At 50.3% G+C, this 19,278-nt stretch overlaps 1 protein-coding gene across 1 annotated transcript in view; it reads left to right on the top strand.

Moving 5' to 3' along the window:
- The window catches only part of TCF7 (transcription factor 7), a 31,225-nt gene extending 19,083 nt beyond the window's left edge, over nt 1–12,142 (top strand). The window contains 10 exon segments of the mRNA XM_023255177.2: nt 4,108–4,219; nt 5,053–5,143; nt 7,961–8,080; nt 8,686–8,848; nt 8,947–9,054; nt 9,575–9,623; nt 10,419–10,491; nt 11,601–11,769; nt 11,771–11,824; nt 11,826–12,142. Coding sequence (XP_023110945.2) covers nt 4,108–4,219; nt 5,053–5,143; nt 7,961–8,080; nt 8,686–8,848; nt 8,947–9,054; nt 9,575–9,623; nt 10,419–10,491; nt 11,601–11,769; nt 11,771–11,824; nt 11,826–11,942 — 1,056 coding nt within the window. The 3' untranslated portion in view covers nt 11,943–12,142.
- The last annotated feature ends 7,136 nt before the right edge of the window (nt 12,143–19,278 follow it).

Below are 19,278 nucleotides of genomic sequence, written 5' to 3' on the forward strand. Positions count from 1 at the left end.
TCCCTGTCTCAAGGCCTGGTCAGGGCTGATGCTGTCTGGCTACTACTGTCCTGGTTGCCTATCAGGATAAATTGGTCCCAGAGGCTTCCAGGAAGCTTCCTAGGCCTTCGGCTGCTGCTCCCCAAAATTCTAACATAGTTTTTGCATCTGTGATCAGTGAGGTAATCAGGGCTGATTTTCTCATCGCTTTTCAAGGGGCATAATGACCCAGGATTCTGTAGTGAAGAAGTTGATGTAAAGGTCAGGGAGCCTTAGAGCTAGGCTTCCCAGCCCACTTCATTGTGGCTCACTTAAAAATTATCACTAGACTGGGGTGCCTGGGTGGCTCCGTTGAGCATCCGACTCTTGGTTTAGGCTCAGGTCATGATCCCAGGGTCGTTGGATTGAGCCCCACATCAGGCTCCATGCTGAGCCTGGAGCTTGCTGAAGATTAATTCATTCTCGGGGCGCCTGGGTGGCGCAGTCGGTTAAGCGTCCGACTTCAGCCAGGTCACGATCTCACGGTCTGTGAGTTCGAGCCCCGCGTCAGGCTCTGGGCTGATGGCTCAGAGCCTGGAGCCTGCTTCGGATTCTGTGTCTCCTTCTCTCTCTGCCCCTCCCCCGTTCATGCTCTGTCTCTGTCTCAAAAATAAATAAATGTTAAAAAAAAAAAAAATTAATTCATTCTCGTCTGTCTCTCCCTCCCTGCCTCCCTCCCCCTCTCACCCTCCCCCTTTCACCCTCCCCCTCTCTCTCACCCTCCCTCCCTTCTCTCCCACCCCGCCCCTCTCCCCCCACTTGCATGTGCATGTGTTCTCTAATAAAAAAAAATTAAAAATATGTATCCTTACACTAACTGGAGAAGGAGGCTGGAGGCTGAAGCACACATGGGAAATGCTGGGCATAGTGAGCAGGGAAGAGAGGGAGGCAGTGGGGTTAGGGAGAGAGTGGGCCTCACCACACACAGCTTTGTAGGTCATCTAAGGCTGTTTCTTGCTCTGGGCAGGGGAATGGTGTGATCTGAGGCACGGGTTTGCTGGATGGAAGAATGGCAGAGGGCAAGAGGCTACTGGAGTTGTCTGAGTGGGAAGCGACTGGGGCTTGGACTGAGTTGGGGATAGGGAGGAAGAAGTGGTGGGCTCTCAATTATCTTGAAAGTAGAGTCATTAGGATTGCCTGACAAATTGGAGACGTGTGTGAGAGAAGAGAGTCCAGGATTACTCCAAGGTGTCTGAGCATCTGGAAGGAGAGCATTGCCAGTAACTGGGGAAGACGGAGAGGAGCATTTGGTGCAGCACACCAGAGGCTCTGCTTTGGCCATACTGGGTCTGGGCAGCATTTCTGACTTTTGGGTAGACTTGGTGAGTATGCATTCGGGGAGTGGTGTTCCCTAGGGGAAGCAGAGGCTGAGATAGAAATGTCAGTAATCAGATGAGGACATTTGAAGCTATCACCCTGGATGAGAACACTCTGGAAAGGATGGTAGATGGAAAGCCAAGGGCACATCTTGGGTGGGATCAGGAAGAAGATGAGGAGCCAGAAATTAGCCCAAGAAAGAATGGCCTCTGAGCTTGGAAGAAAATAGGTCAGTGTGGCATTCTGGAAGCCAAGCAAAGAAAATCTTTCAAGGAGGAGGGAGAACATCGGTTGTGTCCAGTGCTGCTGAGACGTCAGGTAGGAGGAAGACTGAGAACTGACCATTGAGTTCAGGCAGCGTGGCAGTCACTGGGGACCTTGACAAGCGCCATTTGGTGAAGTGATGGGGCAGGGGATTGGCTAGGCTGACAGGAGCACAAGACTAAGAACAGGAAGCCGAGGATGGCGATGGCTCTCCTGAGGTTTGCGACAAAAGGGAGCAAGACATGAGGTGGTGGCTGAGGAAGATGAAGATTTACAGATGGGAGAAATGGCAGCCTGTTGGTACCGTAGTGGGAATGAGCCTGGGCTTGCAAAGTGCTTGGCACAGTACCTCACAGGTTGCAGGCAGTCAACACATGAAGGATTCCACAGGTATCCACATACCCCACAGCCTTTCGAACCCACTCTTGCCAGCCCGAGGATCCTACTTTCTACCTTCCATTCCTACACATACTCCGACTCTGACTCTGCAGTCACTTCTGGGGATAAAGAAGGCCGGAGTGTGGCATGAGCCTCTCAGCTTGCTCAGGAAACCTTAGAACATGAGCAGTAAAGTCCCAGCACCCAGGGCCTGGAGACACCATGGCCTCCCCGGGTGATGTTGCCAAGTAGGCCACCAGGTGGGTCTTCTGTCCCCAGGCAAATCCCCTCCGGTGAATTCAGACCAAAACCGTCTGGCCCATGTGAGGCTAGCTCCACAGGGCCAGGGAAGGACTGTGAGTAGCATTTCTTTGTGCAGGTAAGGGGCTTCCTGAACGTCCCTTCCTCATGACTCTACAGCTGGGTAATAGAGCTCTTGGGTATCTTGTGGCTTTACTCTTACAACAACCCTATGATCATCTCCATTTGACAAGAAAACAGATGCTCAGGTATTATAGTAAGTTCTTAAAGGCCACACACGTTAGAACCAGGATCTAAACGTGGTCAGCTGACTCCTCCTCAGGCCCACAGTAGGGAGTCCTATCTAGGCTGCTCCAGGAAGCGAAGAGAAGGCTCCAGAGAGAGGTGCTCAGGAAGGGGTTGTGGTGCCACACATCCATGCCCACCACAAAGAAGCCACTGCTTTGGGGACACCAACCCCTGTCTGCCTGAGGACAGAAGGTCCTGGTATGTAAGGTTCTCAGTGGGCAGATGAAAAAGCTTGGGATTGAACAGGTGGGTGGTGTCGGTAACTTCCCCAAGCCCTGACGGGAGGGGTGCTGCAGCTTGGAACCCAGCCTAAAGCTCCCCTGGAGGCAGGAATGTGGGGAAGAGGGCAGCCAGGGCAGTTGCCGGGAAGTGTGGGAGACTGTGTCCCCCTGAAGCCTCACACCTTGGCTGAGTCACAATTCATACCTGGCCTTTTCTCACCTCACCCTGGACCACAGACTGCCAAACCCAAGGGACCTGTGCCTCACCATAAGCTACCCTAAGCTTCCCCAAACCTAGTGATGCAGGGAGCATGAACCCCATCCATTACACAAGAGAGGAAACTGAAGCCCAGAGATGTTAAGGAGTCTGGCTAAATTCACCCACAGGATGGGCAGGAGCCCAGGCCACAACCTCTCATGGCTGTCGTGCTCCAAAGCTGTCCCGTTTCTTCTGTGCCAGGAGTCAAAAGACACTTATCTGTGCTCCTAGCCAGCAGAATCCCCCCAGGTGAACTTTTTCCAAGTGGAAGCTGAGCCTCAATTGTAGATGATGTTTCCAGGGTCCTGGACTGTGCAGATGTGCACTGGGGATGTGCAGAGCTGTGCCTTGGCCCCAAGCAGCACCTCCCCGTGGCTGGGTCGTACGGGGAGCCCCCTTCCCAGCATGAGTCATCTCCTGACAGATCCATGTGACTAGTGAGAAAAGTAAGAGTCCTGTATTGCTGAGGAGACAGGAAGTGTGGGGGCTGGGTGGGTCGGCCCTGGAGGAAGCCTGTCCCCACCTGACCCACCTGCTCTGAGTTAGAGTGCTGATGGGAACCTTCCTTGTGCCCACAAATCCTGTTAAGCTTGAGGTGAAACAGAGGGTCAGACTTAGGACCCCCAAGTCTGGGGGTGGAGAAGTAGGAAAAAGAACTCCAGGCTGTCTTGGGGTAAGCCAGGTCTTCAGACCATTACCTGGTGTCTGGGGCTGGAGGGTATGAGAAGCCCCCCATACAAGCCACAGGGCCTCAGAGAAATGGTGGCGGGGGTGGGCGGTGGTCTCAGACCTAGAGGCAGGAAATTTCCTGGACAGGAGAGGTGCACCTCCTGGAACTGAGTATACAGAAACCAAGAGACTCTGTAGGTGATGGGACTGCTTGAGCAAAGTCTGGGGGGCTGTGGGCAGGGCCACTAGACATAGGATGTCTTGAGTGGTGCCCCTTCTCCTGAGGCCTGTGGTTTTAACCACCCCCACTTTCCTTTGACATTTGGGCTACCCACACAGCTAAAAGGGGCTCTGTTTATATGTATGCCCCCAGCCCTGTGCCTTCCTCCTTCGGGTCTCCCCACATTCACACCCTCCCTCCTCATTTTTCAGCACAACAAGGCCAGTCAGCCAGCCCACAGCGTCCCACAGCTCTCTCCTCTCTATGAACATTTCAGCAGCCCACACCCTACACCTGCACCAGCCGACATCAGCCAGAAGCAAGGTATGGATCTGGGAAGGGGAGGGGCCTGCCGGTCCCAGAGCCTAGGGGCCAAGTCCTAGGCTTCTGGGTCCAGGGGGGTTAGCCCCTTTTTAACAACTGGAAAGCCTGGCGCTGGGCAAACTCAAAACCCCAAGAAAAATGCCAGAAAGATGGCCTGGGAGCCTGAGAGCAGGTGGTACTAGGTCAAACTTGGAAGGTTTCAGGTTGAGGTAGGAACCCACATCCTGAATGACCTCCCAGTGCCAGTATATGGGAGCAGGAATCTGTGTAAAACAGAAGACTGTAAAACCTGTATCCTTCCCTCCCTGCCCACCCCCCCTCAATGAGAAAATGGAAAGTGGTGGTTGTGATGGCTGATTCACCTCAGCCTCAGGGAAAGTCATTCTGAAATCAGCCATTGTCGGCTGTGGGAAACCTGCTGACTCAACCCTGGGGAGCCAAAGGGGGCGGGTGGAACCCTGGCTGTCCAGGCCAGGGGGCCTGCCTCCTGCCCAGAAAGCCAGGCCAGAGCCCCCAGCTTAGAGGCCCCAGCTGAAGACCAGCAGCGGGCCGGGGCATGATGAGGCCCAGCCATCCCACTCCTGAGTGACTCCAGCTCTCCCACTGGCAGCCTGTATCCTTAGGCTAGTCACCCTGCCACTCTGCCCTTGCTTCCCTAGCCTATAAACGGGGTACCATTATCATACTGGAACAGTCCTCAACAAACCAGTATGTCTGGTCCTCTAGCTAATGGGAGGTGGGAGAGGCCCCACAGGAAGGCCTAGGAGGCAGTAACTAGCAGAAGTGGCTTCCAGGTCAGGATAGATCACTTACTTGGCCCCTCTCCACTGTAGGAGTTCACAGGCCTCTGCAGACCCCTGACCTCTCTGGCTTCTACTCTCTGACCTCAGGCAGCATGGGACAGCTTCCCCACACTGTGAGCTGGTGAGTGTGAACCCAGTGGGAGGAGGGCACCTTGCGCTGGAGAAACCTGTACCTGCCGTTTCCTTTTCCTTCTCTGTCCTTCTCACAGCACCCCGCTGCCAGGTCTTGTGTCTGTACCAGGAGCTGCCCGGCAGCTCTGTTCATTGCCCATGTAGCCCAGCACGCTGCCCTTGGCTCCTGGTCGAGACCTCCTGCATTCGACATCTGCCTCAATGTCTGAAAGACTTGGTAGGGGTGGGGAGCATCAAGCCACTCAGGGTTAGGAGAGTAGGTAAGGAAGAAAAGTCAGGCCCACCTGAGCAGGGAGGGGCAATATGAATGGCTCCAAGAGGCTGTTGCCTCTCAGCCACCTGGTGGGCAGGGGGGATACTACACTCATCCCAGTGCCTACTGGGGACTGGTCCCTTGGCTGAGCTTCCTGAGGAACAGTGTTCTTTGCCCCCTCTGGTGCCTGCCTGATTCCAAGCCTCTGGCCGGCTCCTTGAAAAGCTTGCTTGGAGGGTCTGTGGAGGCTGGGCCAGCAAAAGCCAGCCTGAACCTCGAGTCAGTAGACCTAGTTGTGGGCCAGAGGGCTGGTCTGGAGCTGGAGCCAGGTCTTGGTGGGCTGGTTGGTCCTTTGCTCATCAACCACAGTGTGTTCTGGATGCGTCTCTAGCCTCTCCAGGCTGGGGCAGCACCCCACAGCAGGAAATCTTGGTTTCCCGGGAAGGTAGGGAAGCCCAGAGGTCCAACCTGAGGCCCACCTGCCCTTTTCCACTTGCTGTTTATCCATATTCAGCTCACTCTTCTATTCCCAGATTCTCCTTGGACAGTGCTCCATCCTCAGTACCAGTCAGGAGTATACCCACAGATACTCCCAGGATTGGGGTTTGCCAATCCTTGGGTGTGCTACCCAGGTCAGGGACCCAACAATTACAGGGCAGTATTAGCAGTGCTTTTATTGGGGACTGTAAGAGCCCAGAGGAGTGCCTCATCCAGCCTGGGATTTCCAGGGCTTTTAGGAAAAAAAGTCATTTAGCCAAGCAAGAGCTGAACAAAGACCAGGAGTTGAAAGGGGACAAAGCGGGCAGAACAGTCAGTGTCAACAGTGACTGCAGAAGCCCTAGGACAGGTATCAATGCTGTGCTGATGAGGAAATTTTAGGAAGTAAGGCTGGAGGTGAGCTGGGGGGGGGGGGGGGGGGGGAGTGGTCGACTGAGCTGGGTCCCAGGAGAATACTGCCATTTCTGCCCTTTAAGCACCAGTACAAGTCTGTAGAGGGAAGTAGGTGCAGCACAGGTTGCCCTCTGGTGGCAGATGCTTCATATACATGCTGGAGGAGTCCTAGTGGAGGCCAAATTGCCGTACCCTATGGGTCAAGCAAGGTGGGGAAGTCTTTCCCTACATCTGGCCAGTAGCCAGACTGCTAACAGCTGTCTCTCCCAACCACAGGCCCAGCCCTCCTCTCTACCCCCTGTCCCCTTCCTGCGGATATAGACAGCACTTCCCTGCCCCCACTGCAGCCCCTGGCGCCCCCTACCCCAGGTGAGTCCCATACCCTGCAGCCAGGCTCCTGCTTCCTGTTGCCCAGGCTTCAGAGCCCACATGAGGCCGTGCCCAGGCCCGTGCTTGCCCTGTGCTAGTTGTCTGTCCATCCGTCCGTCTGTCATTCTGCAGCCCCCTGCTGCCCTGTGCCTGAGAATGAAGCCGGTGGGAGAGCCGGAGGCCTCAGCCCAGGTCAGACCATGCAGCCGAGCACCCTAGAGCAGCCAGGGCCAGTGAGTGCACACCCGTGCTTGTGTTGCTGCCTCTGCACGCGTGAATCGGCCCATGTGCAGGTGTGTGTGCACTCACCTGTGTTGTGCATCCCTGCTGAAGGGCGGGACAAGCCAACTCTCCTGGGCATTCCGTGAGCCCTGCCCAAGCTGAGGCATCACCTTTTACGTGGGTCTGCGACAGTAGGCCCTTGGGGACTGCCTGCTCAGAGAAAGGAGCAAGGGCAGGGTGGTTTCCACAGAACAACAGAAGAGTGAAGTAAAAGGTATGTGTGTATACGTTTGTGTCCCTTCACTTTGCACACTCCCTCAGTAAGACTCAGACCTGGTGTGGAATAAGGAACTCAGCAGACAGTTTCAGCCCTATTGGAATTTACAGCCCAGGGTGGGAGGTATGGACCTAGCACTGACAGCTGAATGGGCTATCTGGGAGACGGGAAAACCCTAACCAGACCCCAGCCAGGGCAGGGACACAAATTGGAAGAACTTCATGACATCTGAGCACAGGGGACAAAGGGAACAGCACTAGTTGGGGATGGCTAGGAATGGAAAGTGATGGAAAACAGAGGAAAAGATGGAGCTAAGAAGTGTCAGCAGAGACGTTCATTCAAGGCAGGGCGGGTCCTGCGGAGGAGCCTGGGTTTTATTCTGTGAGCAATGGGGGGAGTTTCAGCAGGAGGGGCCAAGAGCACTCAAGTGTTTAAAAGGTCACTCTGGGAGTTGTGTGGAGAGGCCTGCAGGGCTCAAGCAGGAGAGTAAGGAAGCTCACGGGGTAGCTACAGGTTCAGGAGGCTGAGCTGGTGAAAGCACAAGGTAAGGGAACAGATTCAAAGCTATTTAGGACTTAGTAACCACCTGAATGACATGTATACAGATTTCTGCGGTGTCTGTAACATTCTGGAAGCAGGTGTTTGTGTTGGTGTGTATCTGTGTACTCGTGTGCCAGCCACTGGAGGTGGGGTGTCTGTTCATCTGTCGTTGTGTACTGTGCAGGCGGCTCCGTGTGTCCAAAGCTCTGGACTCTACATTCCTGGCTCAATTTTAACTCTCCTTCTGCCTTTAGGTTCACCCACCCATCCCTGATGCTAGGCTCTGGTGTGCCTGGTCACCCTGCAGCCATCCCCCACCCGGCTATCGTACCTCCCTCAGGCAAGCAGGAGCTGCAGCCATATGACCGTAGCCTGTGAGTGAAAAGGCCCACAGTGTGGAAGAGGGAGGGGAACACGCGAGCAGATCTTAGGCTCCCATCTGTTGATCTGCCAGGGAAAACATTCCTCTCGCCAGGCTCCATGCCTGCTGCCTAGAAACTCCAGGGACTGCCACAGGGGGCCTCTGGTTAAGCCATCTTGTTCTTGCCACTGACCAGAATTTTATTTTGTTTCAGTTTATTTATTTAAGCATCTCTACACCCATTGTGGGGCTTGAACTCACAACCCTGAGATCGAGAGTCACACACTCCTCCGACTGAGCCAACCGGGTGCCCCTGACCAGTGTTTTTTGATCCTTAGAAGCAGGAGGGAATGGATGGGGTGTGGAACAAAGATTTAGTTTGAGCCAACAGAGGAGGGGTTGTGAAGTCCTTAAACAGGTTTTTCTTACTTAGGTGCAGTATTTCTGTAAGGAAGTTACTTAGTTCTGATCACCCATTTTGGAGTAACTAACAAAGATACCATTTACAAAACCCTAGTTTCTATGCACTGGCACACACACTGGACACATGCTAGAAGAAGGTAGTAGCTTTAGCTGGATACTGGGGGCTCCTGTGTGATCTGGACTTGTGCCTCTCAGGAAGACACAGGCAGAGTCCAAGGCAGAGAAAGAGGCCAAGAAGCCAACCATCAAGAAGCCACTCAACGCCTTCATGCTGTACATGAAGGAGATGAGAGCCAAGGTCATTGCAGAGTGTACACTCAAGGAGAGTGCTGCCATCAACCAGATCCTGGGCCGCAGGGTGAGGCCACGGGCAGGTGGGCTGGCAGGGTTGTCCCCTGGTGCCGCCTGTTGACTCCTTGATGCACCACCATCTCTACCCCTCCTTTCCCGCTGCAGTGGCACGCGCTGTCTCGGGAAGAGCAGGCCAAGTATTATGAGCTGGCCCGAAAAGAGAGGCAGCTGCACATGCAGCTCTACCCAGGCTGGTCGGCGCGGGACAACTATGTGAGTGTCCGGTGACAGGGATGGGTAGGGGAACCTTCAAGATGCCATGCCCCGGGCCACAGTTTCAACGGGGAAAGGCAGACCACCGTCCTGAAGGCACAGATACAGAGGGCAGGTGCAGTATAGGGCTCAAGGCCTCACCTGGCCAGCTCCGAAGCCAGCTAAACAAGGGAAGCTGCCCTAAAAGGCAGGCCCATGCCCTCTTTTCACCTAGGACATACTCCCCCTCAGGGCTGTTGCGCAGCATTTGGCCACAAAGGCAGGAGGGGCGTATGGGGCCCTGTAAGTCTTCTCCATTCAAAATGGAGACCAGCATGGGAGAGGGAGGAGTCGTCTCTAACTCCCATGGTACCCTGGTAAAAATTGCAGTCAAATACTAGGCCTTCCATGTAGAAGGGATCATGTACCCAGAATCTCAGCAACAGGCAAGCAAGGCTGCAGCTCTTCCAACCACTCACTCGATGGAGTTATAAAGGGACCACCTGCCAGATCCAAGCATCCCTCCCTTTATTCCCTGCAGGGGAAGAAAAAGAGGCGGTCACGAGAAAAGCACCAGGAGTCCAACACAGGTGAGGCTTTCCCTCAGCAGTGCACACTCCCCTCCAGGCCCACATTTCATGAGCACCCTGCTCTGGCCCAGAGGGAGGGACAGAGTACTGAGCCACATACCTTCAAAGGCCTGGGCCCTTTGGAAACAAGGCCCACTTCTCGTAAGTCAAATACCCTTGTGAAGAATAGCTGTACCGAGTTCTTTGACCAGAGTTAACACTGGTGTACTGCCTCGCCACACGTCTCCTACCTTTGCTAGCGCTGCTAGGAGAAATGGATTCTACGATTCTGCCACAATGGGCAGCAGTCTGTATGGGTGGAGGTGCAGCCATGTCTAGGTCCAGAAGTCACACAGCTTTAGTTTCCATCTGAAAATGTGTGTAGACTAGGTTTAAGCTACAGCAGGAGGGGGATGTGGGTCAAGCAGATTGCGCAGGGAGTTGGGGGAGGGGGGCAGTGAGGCAGAAGAGGCTGGATCACCATGGGCCTCCCTGGGCTCCTCTCCCACTGCTCCTGTGCTGCAACCTGAGAGGAGCCAACATGATAGGATCCCCTCCTTCCCCCACCTCCACCATTCTTCCCACTGCCTCTACCGCCTAGCTAGGTGTCCACCTTTCCTGATACCTTGGCTCTGGGTCCCGGGGCTCCCACCGGGGCTGGCTGTGCCATGGCGAGGCCCTGTGCCCATGGGACCTATGGGGTATCTGTGACTGGCTGACACTGATGTTACCTCTTCTTTCTGGGCCCTGCTCTGCCCTGCTGCCTGCCTGCTCGCCCTCTGCCCTGCTCTGCCCCTCTGGCATGGCTGTGAGCAGACCCTGGCTCGCCTAAGAAATGCCGTGCTCGCTTTGGCCTCAACCAGCAGACGGATTGGTGTGGTCCGTGCAGGTGGGTTTGTCCCCACCACCATCCTCCCTTTGCTTCAAGCTGCTTCCCTGATTCTGCACATGTTCTGCTAGGCCTGTAGCCCTCATTTGGTACCCCATCCCATCGCATACCACACACTGGGGAGCACCTGCCCTCCGAAGAATGAGGTGGAGAGACAGATTCAAGAAGGTAGTTCTGGTGCCTAGTGCCTGGAGTCCTCTGTTAATGATGGTCTGACGCTAAGCTTAGCATATCCACAGTAGGCCTCATCATCCACCTCATTCAGGTGACCTAAGCCCCTGCTACCAGGCCTAGAACTCACCATGGTCCACCAGTTCCCTCACTTCTTCAAATTGGGATTCCTGCTTGTATTATCCAGAACCCTTACATCTAAGAAAATCAAGGTGACTATAGTAGAGAACCACCTGGCTTGTACCTGAGACCAAAGGATGGGAGAGGCAGGGAGAGAGGAACAGGGGTACACGTGGGCTGTCCTATCAAAAGGGCCATACCAGGCTCTGGGGCACTAAATGTGTGTTTTGCCATACAACAGAGAAATGCCTGTGTGAGAAGAAGGTATGCTTACCACATGGCAAAAGTTTGCCTGGTTGAGGCCAGGCCTGGTAGTTCCTCATGGACTCTACGAAATATTGTCAGTCCCTCAAAGTGCCTACATGCTCCTCTCCAAGGGCAAAAAGGAATTTGGGGAATGTGTGTGTATGTGTACACATGTCGGGAGGCTATTTGTGTTGCTCTGCCTGAGCACCATTATGAGCACTGCATTCCTTTGCCTTAATGCAGATATGAGCCCCACAAACCCGTGAAGCAGGGGCTCAAAGGCCCAAACTAGGAGATGGCTCCCCTGGAAAACATGAGGCAGCCCACAGGGCTAGCCTACAGAAGGTTCCTGGGCCACCTTGTGGCTGTGCTGGGAACTGCACCTGTTCCAGGTTTGGGCCAGGCCCAGCAGAATCACAGCGCTAGGTGTGAAGGCACAGGCACATCACCCAAGTCCTGGGGAGAGGGGACAAGAGGTCAGTTAGGCCTGTGCAAAGACAGCATTTTCTGGTTGTGGTGTATGACTATGAATTCACCCTCTGTTTACAGATAACTCTCTTCACTATTCCTAGGAGGAAAAAGAAATGCATTCGGTACTTACCCGGAGAAGGCCGCTGCCCCAGCCCAGTTCCTTCCGATGACAGTGCTCTAGGCTGCCCCGGGTCCCCAGCCCCCCAGGACTCGCCCTCATACCTCCTGCTACCCCACTTTCCCACAGAACTGCTTGCTAGCCCTGCGGAGCCGGCGCCTACATCACCAGGTCTCTCGGCCGCTCTCAGCCTCCCAGCCCCCTGGACCCCAACAGGCCCCCCACAGCGTCCTGCAGAGTACACAGCTGCAACGACAGGAATCTCAGAGACAGGCAGCCTAGCATGTACAGGACACCTGGCCGCCTCCAGGGGCTCATCCTCTGAGAGGAAGCGACAGAGCCCCAAAGCACGTGGGAACTGGCCAGGGGCCCTGTTACCTCCCTCTCAGGGACCGGGCCCAGGAGACTTCCGAGGCTGCACAAGTTCTGCCTGAACCCGGGGCCATCAGTTCAAACTACGCCAAATGGTGGGAATCAGATCTGCATTGTGTCATCTAATTAAGGGCATCCCTTGTGCCTACAGCAGCCTGCATCTGTTCCTTTTACTCTCTATCTTGCTGGCCAGATGCCCCTGCCTCCCTTGCTTTTCTACTATAGGTCACAGATAGGCTGGACTAAGCCCAGCTGCTTTCCCCACCCTACACCTCCTTGGCCCCATCACTGCCACGCCCTCCCCATACCACACACTTCAAGGACCAAGAATGAGCTGGTTTACAAAACCACATGTGAGCATGGTCACAACCACATGCTCAAGACAATAATGCTTCTCTTAACCTGGAGAAGCCCTGTTGACAGAAAAGGAGTTATTCATAAACTGGACCAGAGTAAGCCTTTTGCCGTGTCCTCAAGAGCTTACAAGACTAGGAGGAAATGGAACAGGTTAAGTTTAGGCCTATTACCACAGGCAGTAGGAATAACCTGACACTACCTTATCAGGCAAGTATGGGCAGTGAGAGGTATCTGGCTCTAGTTCGTATTACTTGGGTATGTTTCCAAGAGAAACTCAACCTCCCAAGAAGCTCTGATACCAAGGTCCCATGCCTGTTACTAGTGACTGAACTCAAAAGAAATTATGGCCCCAAACCCAGCATGCATCCCTCCCTACACCAAGAGCCTCTGTCACAGTTCTAGCTCCTGCTTGTCCAGGTCAGTCTAGCCAGCTCTTGGGCAGTTTTAAGAGGGCAAACCAAACCTCATGACCCCCAATGCTCACCTTACAGCACTGAAATCGCTTCAGCTTCAGTTTCCCGAAGGGGCTGCAGGAAGGAGGACCATCAGCATCCAAGCAAGGAGCCCAGAGAACCTCTAGTGGTGGTCAGTGGGTTTTCACCACCGCCTAGTTTAACCCATTTCTGAGCCAAGCTTCAAGCCTGAGCCTTAAAAAACAAACTTTTAATTTAACTTTTTTTGCCGCCTCCTCAACTGTATATAGCCTGAACCCAAAGAAAAAGGGCTGTTGCTGTACCCACACATCCCTCAACAAAAGCCTTCATAGTTCCTACTTTAGCCACTGGCTTCTCAGAATCCAAAGATCATATATTCTAGTATAGTGTTGCAAGAAGTCTTGAGAAAAAGAAAAGGACTATTGTAGTGTTCAAAATATTTTTGTATTGTTAATGCATCATCATACAAAAACTTTTTTTAACATGAGAATAAAGATACTTTTTACTGGGTTTCTTTTTCAAAGTTGACCCTGAGGAATATGCTGTTTCAGTAACAGAGCATACAGACTACTTTTCTTCCCCACAGCCATAAAACTTGGGGTTTACTCTCTATAATGGTACACACATTCTAAAGACTTTCAGTCCACCTCACCTCCCTGCTGCAACCCCGAGAGCTAAGCTCATTCTAGGTGTAAACTACTATTCCAAGCCTTGGTCCTAACTCCCCAATCCTCGGACCTCACAAGTGATGCAGCTGCAGGCTAGCCTGCACACGACATTGCGCTGGAAACTGCCACCACGGACCCACATGACCACCAGGCTCCATCTTCCCCTCCATTTTCCTTCCACACAAAGACTGAACACAAGTATACATCCTACTTCAAGGAAAACCAGACCAGGAGTCTTCTATAATTTGGGATCAGAAATTTCAAAAGGGCATTTTAACAGCACCCTTTCTTCCCCCAAAACTATTAAGGTGCTTGAGATATCTTCGTATTTTTATAGAAAGCCTCTCCAGTTTGATAAATCTACAGACTACTTTTATACAGCAGTGTCCATCATGTTTAAGAATACAGCTAACTCCTAAAACCCAACATGAATGTAAAAGGTGTCATAAAGCCACCTCAATAGGTCAGTCAACTGTTAGATACAAATGCTGGACAAGAATATCACAACAGCCAGCCACTGGGCCACCGATCATGCATTGTACTTTTCACTGAGTTCTATTTTTGGGATTTTATGTTTGAAAATATTTATAAATAAAGTCATCTTCCAGAGTAGTGTCTATTTAAAGTAGGCCACTGGAAGCTGTAATCCCAGATGGGCTTTTTTTCTCCAAAGAGTTAGAAGAGACCATTCTCTCGACATCTGTCCCATTTAAAGAATTCCACTCTGGCTAATGGCCTAGTTGTTTGAAAAACTACATTTTAAGGCTTATGCAAGACTGGGTTGCTGCATCTGATTTGGTGTCTTATTTAGAGCACACTGGGTACAGGAACAATGCACCCTTTGTGTATGTGAGGGTGAAGAGGGAAGGCATTGGCAACTTTGTTACAATCAAACCAGCCTTTTAAAAGAAGTGATTTCAAAGAGGAAACAAATCCTCCCAGATCACACCAGCAAATTCCTGAGGCCACAGGTGACTTGAGAGTGAAGCCCTAAATTCAACTTCAAATAGCACACCAGTTCCATCTCACTGCCAGCCAAGAACTAGCCATTTTTAAGACCTCAGACAAGATACCTCAACCTCCCTTACACATTTCCCAGAAAACAAGCAAACGGGCTTGGCATACAGATCTTGACCCTTCCCATGTTTCAGCTGCCCCTCCTGTGCTCACAATACGGTGAAGGCTCAGCTCAGCAACCTGGCAAGACCTGCCCAAGTCTCTCAGTTTGAACACGTTTCCCCTTTTTATAGAGAAAGCCCTGTGGCTATACTCTTCTGTGTGTTTTGAATGTCCCCAAAGCACTACTGCCCTGCTCTATGCAGTGTACAGGAAGTCTGGCTAGAAAAGCCACAAGTCCCGGGCAGTAGACTGATTCTGTGCATTATTCCAAAGAAGAAATAAAATTGGTTCCTGCATGCATTTCTAGGAAAAAAAAAACACAAAAAACAAAAAACAGCATAGAAAGGGCAAAGGTAACAAAGACCTGCCAGGTCTATATATCAAGGAAGATTTGAGACCAAAAACTAATTCCTTAATAAAAAAGCTGACAGGCTTTTGTTTCAAGTTAGAAAGGCTGCTTTATCAGGACTTTCTCAGGTCTACTCAGAGCTCACCACCCAAGGAGACTCTGGTTCCCAGGAACTCCCCCAGATCTCTAACTCAGGCTCTTGGGCTCTCTACTGGCCCAGGGCAGCTAATGGACCTTCACTGGTCTACCTGTACACAATGGGCAGGAGGAGTCTGAGAGGAGCCCTAACTGATGTAATTAAGACAGTGGAGAGACGTTAGAAGGGGATATTCCCATAGTCAGTTTGCTAGAATAAAAGCCTAGCTCAAGGCAGGACAGATTATGAAATTAACGCTAGTGTAGGCACAGAAGTAACTGGAAAAAGCAAATTCTGTGCTAGGGGTAGGAACTATCCTATCTCTAGCGGTTGTCAAGAATTCAGTCACTGGCAATACAAGTTAAGAGATATCTCATCAGCTATGAATTCTATAGCAAATAGTTACTAGTTCAAGTTGACACATTTTTCAAGTTCACCTGGGGCTCGGGACCAGGTCTTTCTTCTCGATTCAGATGTTCTTTCATTTCTTTATCTGAAGACTTGTTCTTTTGAGCATGTACAGTCAATCTCTGGGGTATGGGTGAGGGAAAGGGAGAAATGTGGAGGGGGAGTAAAGAGTAGGAAATGAAGGAAGAGAAGGAAAGGCAGGCCACTCTGGAAACTCCTCTTGAATACAGTTTTGTGACAGTGTAGCTCTCTGTATTCCCACCCATCCTAACAGCCTCCTGGGACACAATTATCTGCAAAGCAATTGAAATAAGTAAAAGAAGTTGTAGAAAAGCACACTCAGCACAGAAAAGTGCTCAGTAAGTACTTCTGAAATTTTTAAGTTAAGCAGTGTCAAAAAGTCATGGGAACCACAGAACGTAGAAATAGATACTGTTGTAAGCAACTATATTCTATATTCTTCCCACAAAATGCCTCTCGGTTTTGGGACACAGATCAGATGTAGCCAAGGTGTGAAATACTACAAGGCAACAAGTATACCATCCAGGAGTTACATAAACTATCGCTCAAATCAAGTCCCACACTGGAATTCCATCCAATGAGAGCATCCTGACCAACTCTTATATGCCACCAATAAGGCTCCTATCCACTGACAGCTCAACAGTAAGGACAGCATTCAGTCTATACTGCTTAGATGTCCAAAAGGCTCTATGTTGGGCCAAGGATTATGTTCTAAACTTCCCACACCATCAGTCTTGATATGCACATCTCGTTCTCACTCTGCCTTGCAAAGAGTCGTTTTTAACAGTAAACAAAACATCAAATAGGACTGTCAAACTCCCAAATTCACAATCCTTTAGTACAATACTAAAAAAATGTTTTCGTTCAAATACTCAACTGCACTGCCCGACATGGGTCTAACTAATTACTACTCTTCCCAGAGTATCACAAAATTCTGTCAGCCCTCATGTCTCTTTTCAGCCTATGTTCTCCAGCAGACCTACTGACACCCAACCTTTTGCTGGTAGTTCCACACTGAACACTGCCTTCCCCTCACCTTGGCATCACTCCACTCCCAACCAAAACAACTTCTGAAACCAAATTAGTTTCTCTCACAGCACTTTCGTAGACTCTTCCAGCCCTGGGGCCCCCATTTACTCATTAATCTTGTTCTGTACAGGAACATTTTTAATAGTTACTCATCCCCTCCTAGCAGTATTTATGCCTTGCCTCATGAGCTACGCCAAAAGCTCCCAAAAGGGCAACCATCTCTTACACTTCCTACAAAAGAGAAGCCAGGGGCTACACTTTAGGGATTCAATCATTTCATATGTTTTCCCTTTACTTGCAGTCTTCTCCCTTACTCTCTTCTGTCCTAGCGTAAAATCAGTTTTCATACAAACCAGATAACTGAAGATTACCATCTTTATAAAGCTCAAGTAACTTCTAGGGAGAACATTTGTTTGATTCCATTCCATTTAAATGTATAATGAGCTTTAGAACAAGAAAGACCAGAAAGATCTTCAAATGGAAGTGGTGGCACAAGTTAAGCTTGGAAAGATGAAAGCTTCTTAGGCCATGGATATGATAAAGGGTACTGCTGTTCTCTCAGTTCTTTCCTCATGCAAGCCACTTCCTATCCCTGTATAAACTGCCCTAGTAAGAGTCTAGGCAACCTATACCTCATTTCATTTTTTTCCAGATACGGTATATATTCTTATTTTAAGTTTGAGAGAGGGAGGGAGAGAGAGAGAAGGAGGGAAGGAGAGGGGGGGGGGGGGGAGGGAGGGAGGGAGGGAGAGCACGAACGAACATATCCCAAACAGGCTCCACACTGGGTGTGGAGGGGCTCAATCCCACAACCAGGAGACCATGACCTGAATCAAAACCAAGAGTTGGATGCTTAACCGACTGAGCCACCCAGGCACCCCCTAATTTCTTAATTTACCTTGGATCAGCCAGCTATAGGATTGGCCAGTTTTTAAGTAAGCTAAGAGACCATGTGGTTTGGAATATCTGCCCGCTCTGAGTCACATGTTCATAGGAATTCATTGTTACTCTTCTTCTCCTACAGCTAGTTCCAGTCGAAGCTCAGCATTACCATTAACTTCATATTACAGGGCTGCAGTCCTAACAGTGCACCAAATTACAGTATAAATCTTAATTCCAGGAGCTGATGTGTTCAAACAGTTGCAGAATAAACAAATCACAGCTATAATGCCACTCAAGAATCTGTAACAATGTTAGGATGTCTCTGTGCATCTTTGGAAAAACATAAAAACTGCAAAGCAGTACCTACCTTTTGTATTAAAGATAGATTTATGAAGGCAAGCTAATAAAATATAGCAGCACTTCAAATGACATAACTTGCTTCTACAATACAACAATTATTAGAAACTGTTTGAGGGGGCATATCCTTAATCCATGGCTATGTCAGGGAAAAAGGAGTAAGCGAACATTCAGAAGTAGTTTGGTTTACTCTCAATCCTAAGTAACACAGTCAAAGAAAAGCTGAGAAGCCAAAGAAATTACCATTTCGAACTTACCTAAGGACAGGTAGGCACTAAGAGGCAGAAACGGGGTCCGGCCTCACAGTATGACTTCATTCCACAGTTTTAGTTTAGAAAAGCCGGGAGAGTGGGAAAGAGTGTATCTCTGAAGATAGGTTTGGTTACTGTGGATAAGGAGAAAGGGCCACTTACCTTCCCTGCGTAAGGTAAGGGCATAGAAACTCTTAGTAGGCATATTAAAGAAATATTGAGTGGACAGCAGGTTAGAAGGAATAAGGTAGGCCGAGTGCTGCAGCCAGCCTGAAGTGCCTCTGAACACCATACCTATGACTTCTGTGGGCACGCGATGTCCACAAATGGCCTATTTTCTATTGGATGAGCTGTCAGACTTCTATTAAACCTGAGAGTTTAACATTATCAGGATATTTTGTTTAAAGCCTAGGGCCATAATCTACACAAAATCATGAAGGGGGCAAAAATCTTTACTATATTGTCTACTCAAGTCTTACCTATTCAGAAAGATCCTAGTGTCCTTTAAATATGGGTAGTGGTATTATTTAGTCCTGTAATTCCAACAATTCTTGGGGGTTATACAGACTGAGAACAGGTTTTGTTTCCCAGAAGCGGGTATGTTTCCTTCCCAAACTAAACATGGCACATGTGCTAACAATCCTGAACTTTCAAGAGTTTTGTTTTTCATAATCTTGCTAGGGATAGAATGGGGGGTGGGATTAAGCTTTTTACAAGAACTGACAGGCAGGAATTAGCAGAGGAGACACTGCAGCTAGGGTTGAATTCTGCCACCTTCCCAATTAAAACTAGGACAAATGGAAAACAAGTTTGATCCCTGGAATGAAGGGAGCCAGGGAGCCAGAAGTAGTCACAAAAGTTGGCAAACTTTTTCTCTCAAGGGCCAGAGAATAAACTTTTTAGGCTTTTTGGTCAAATACAGTCTCCTATATTGATTTTTTAACAATACTCTAAAAACATAAAACCATTTTCAACTCAAAGACTGCAAAAACAGGCTGTGGGATGGATTTCACCCACACATGGGCTGTAGCTTGCAATCTCTGGTACAAGCAACGAACAGGAATTCATGTAACACAGCATACGGGACTTTATTAAATAAGACAGACTTGGGGCAATGAGAGGTGAAGTATAAGGGCAAATTACTGTCAACAAATAATCTGAGCCACAAAAGCTCACAGTAAACATGAAGAGAAGGCAGGAAGATTACATGTGAATACAGGTGATGCTAAATGGGAAAGGAAGAAAAAAGGGAGCACATGGGAGGAAAGAAAAAAGATG

This window comes from Felis catus, chromosome A1, assembly GCF_018350175.1.
Source record: "Felis catus isolate Fca126 chromosome A1, F.catus_Fca126_mat1.0, whole genome shotgun sequence".
Taxonomy (NCBI): domain Eukaryota; kingdom Metazoa; phylum Chordata; class Mammalia; order Carnivora; family Felidae; genus Felis; species Felis catus.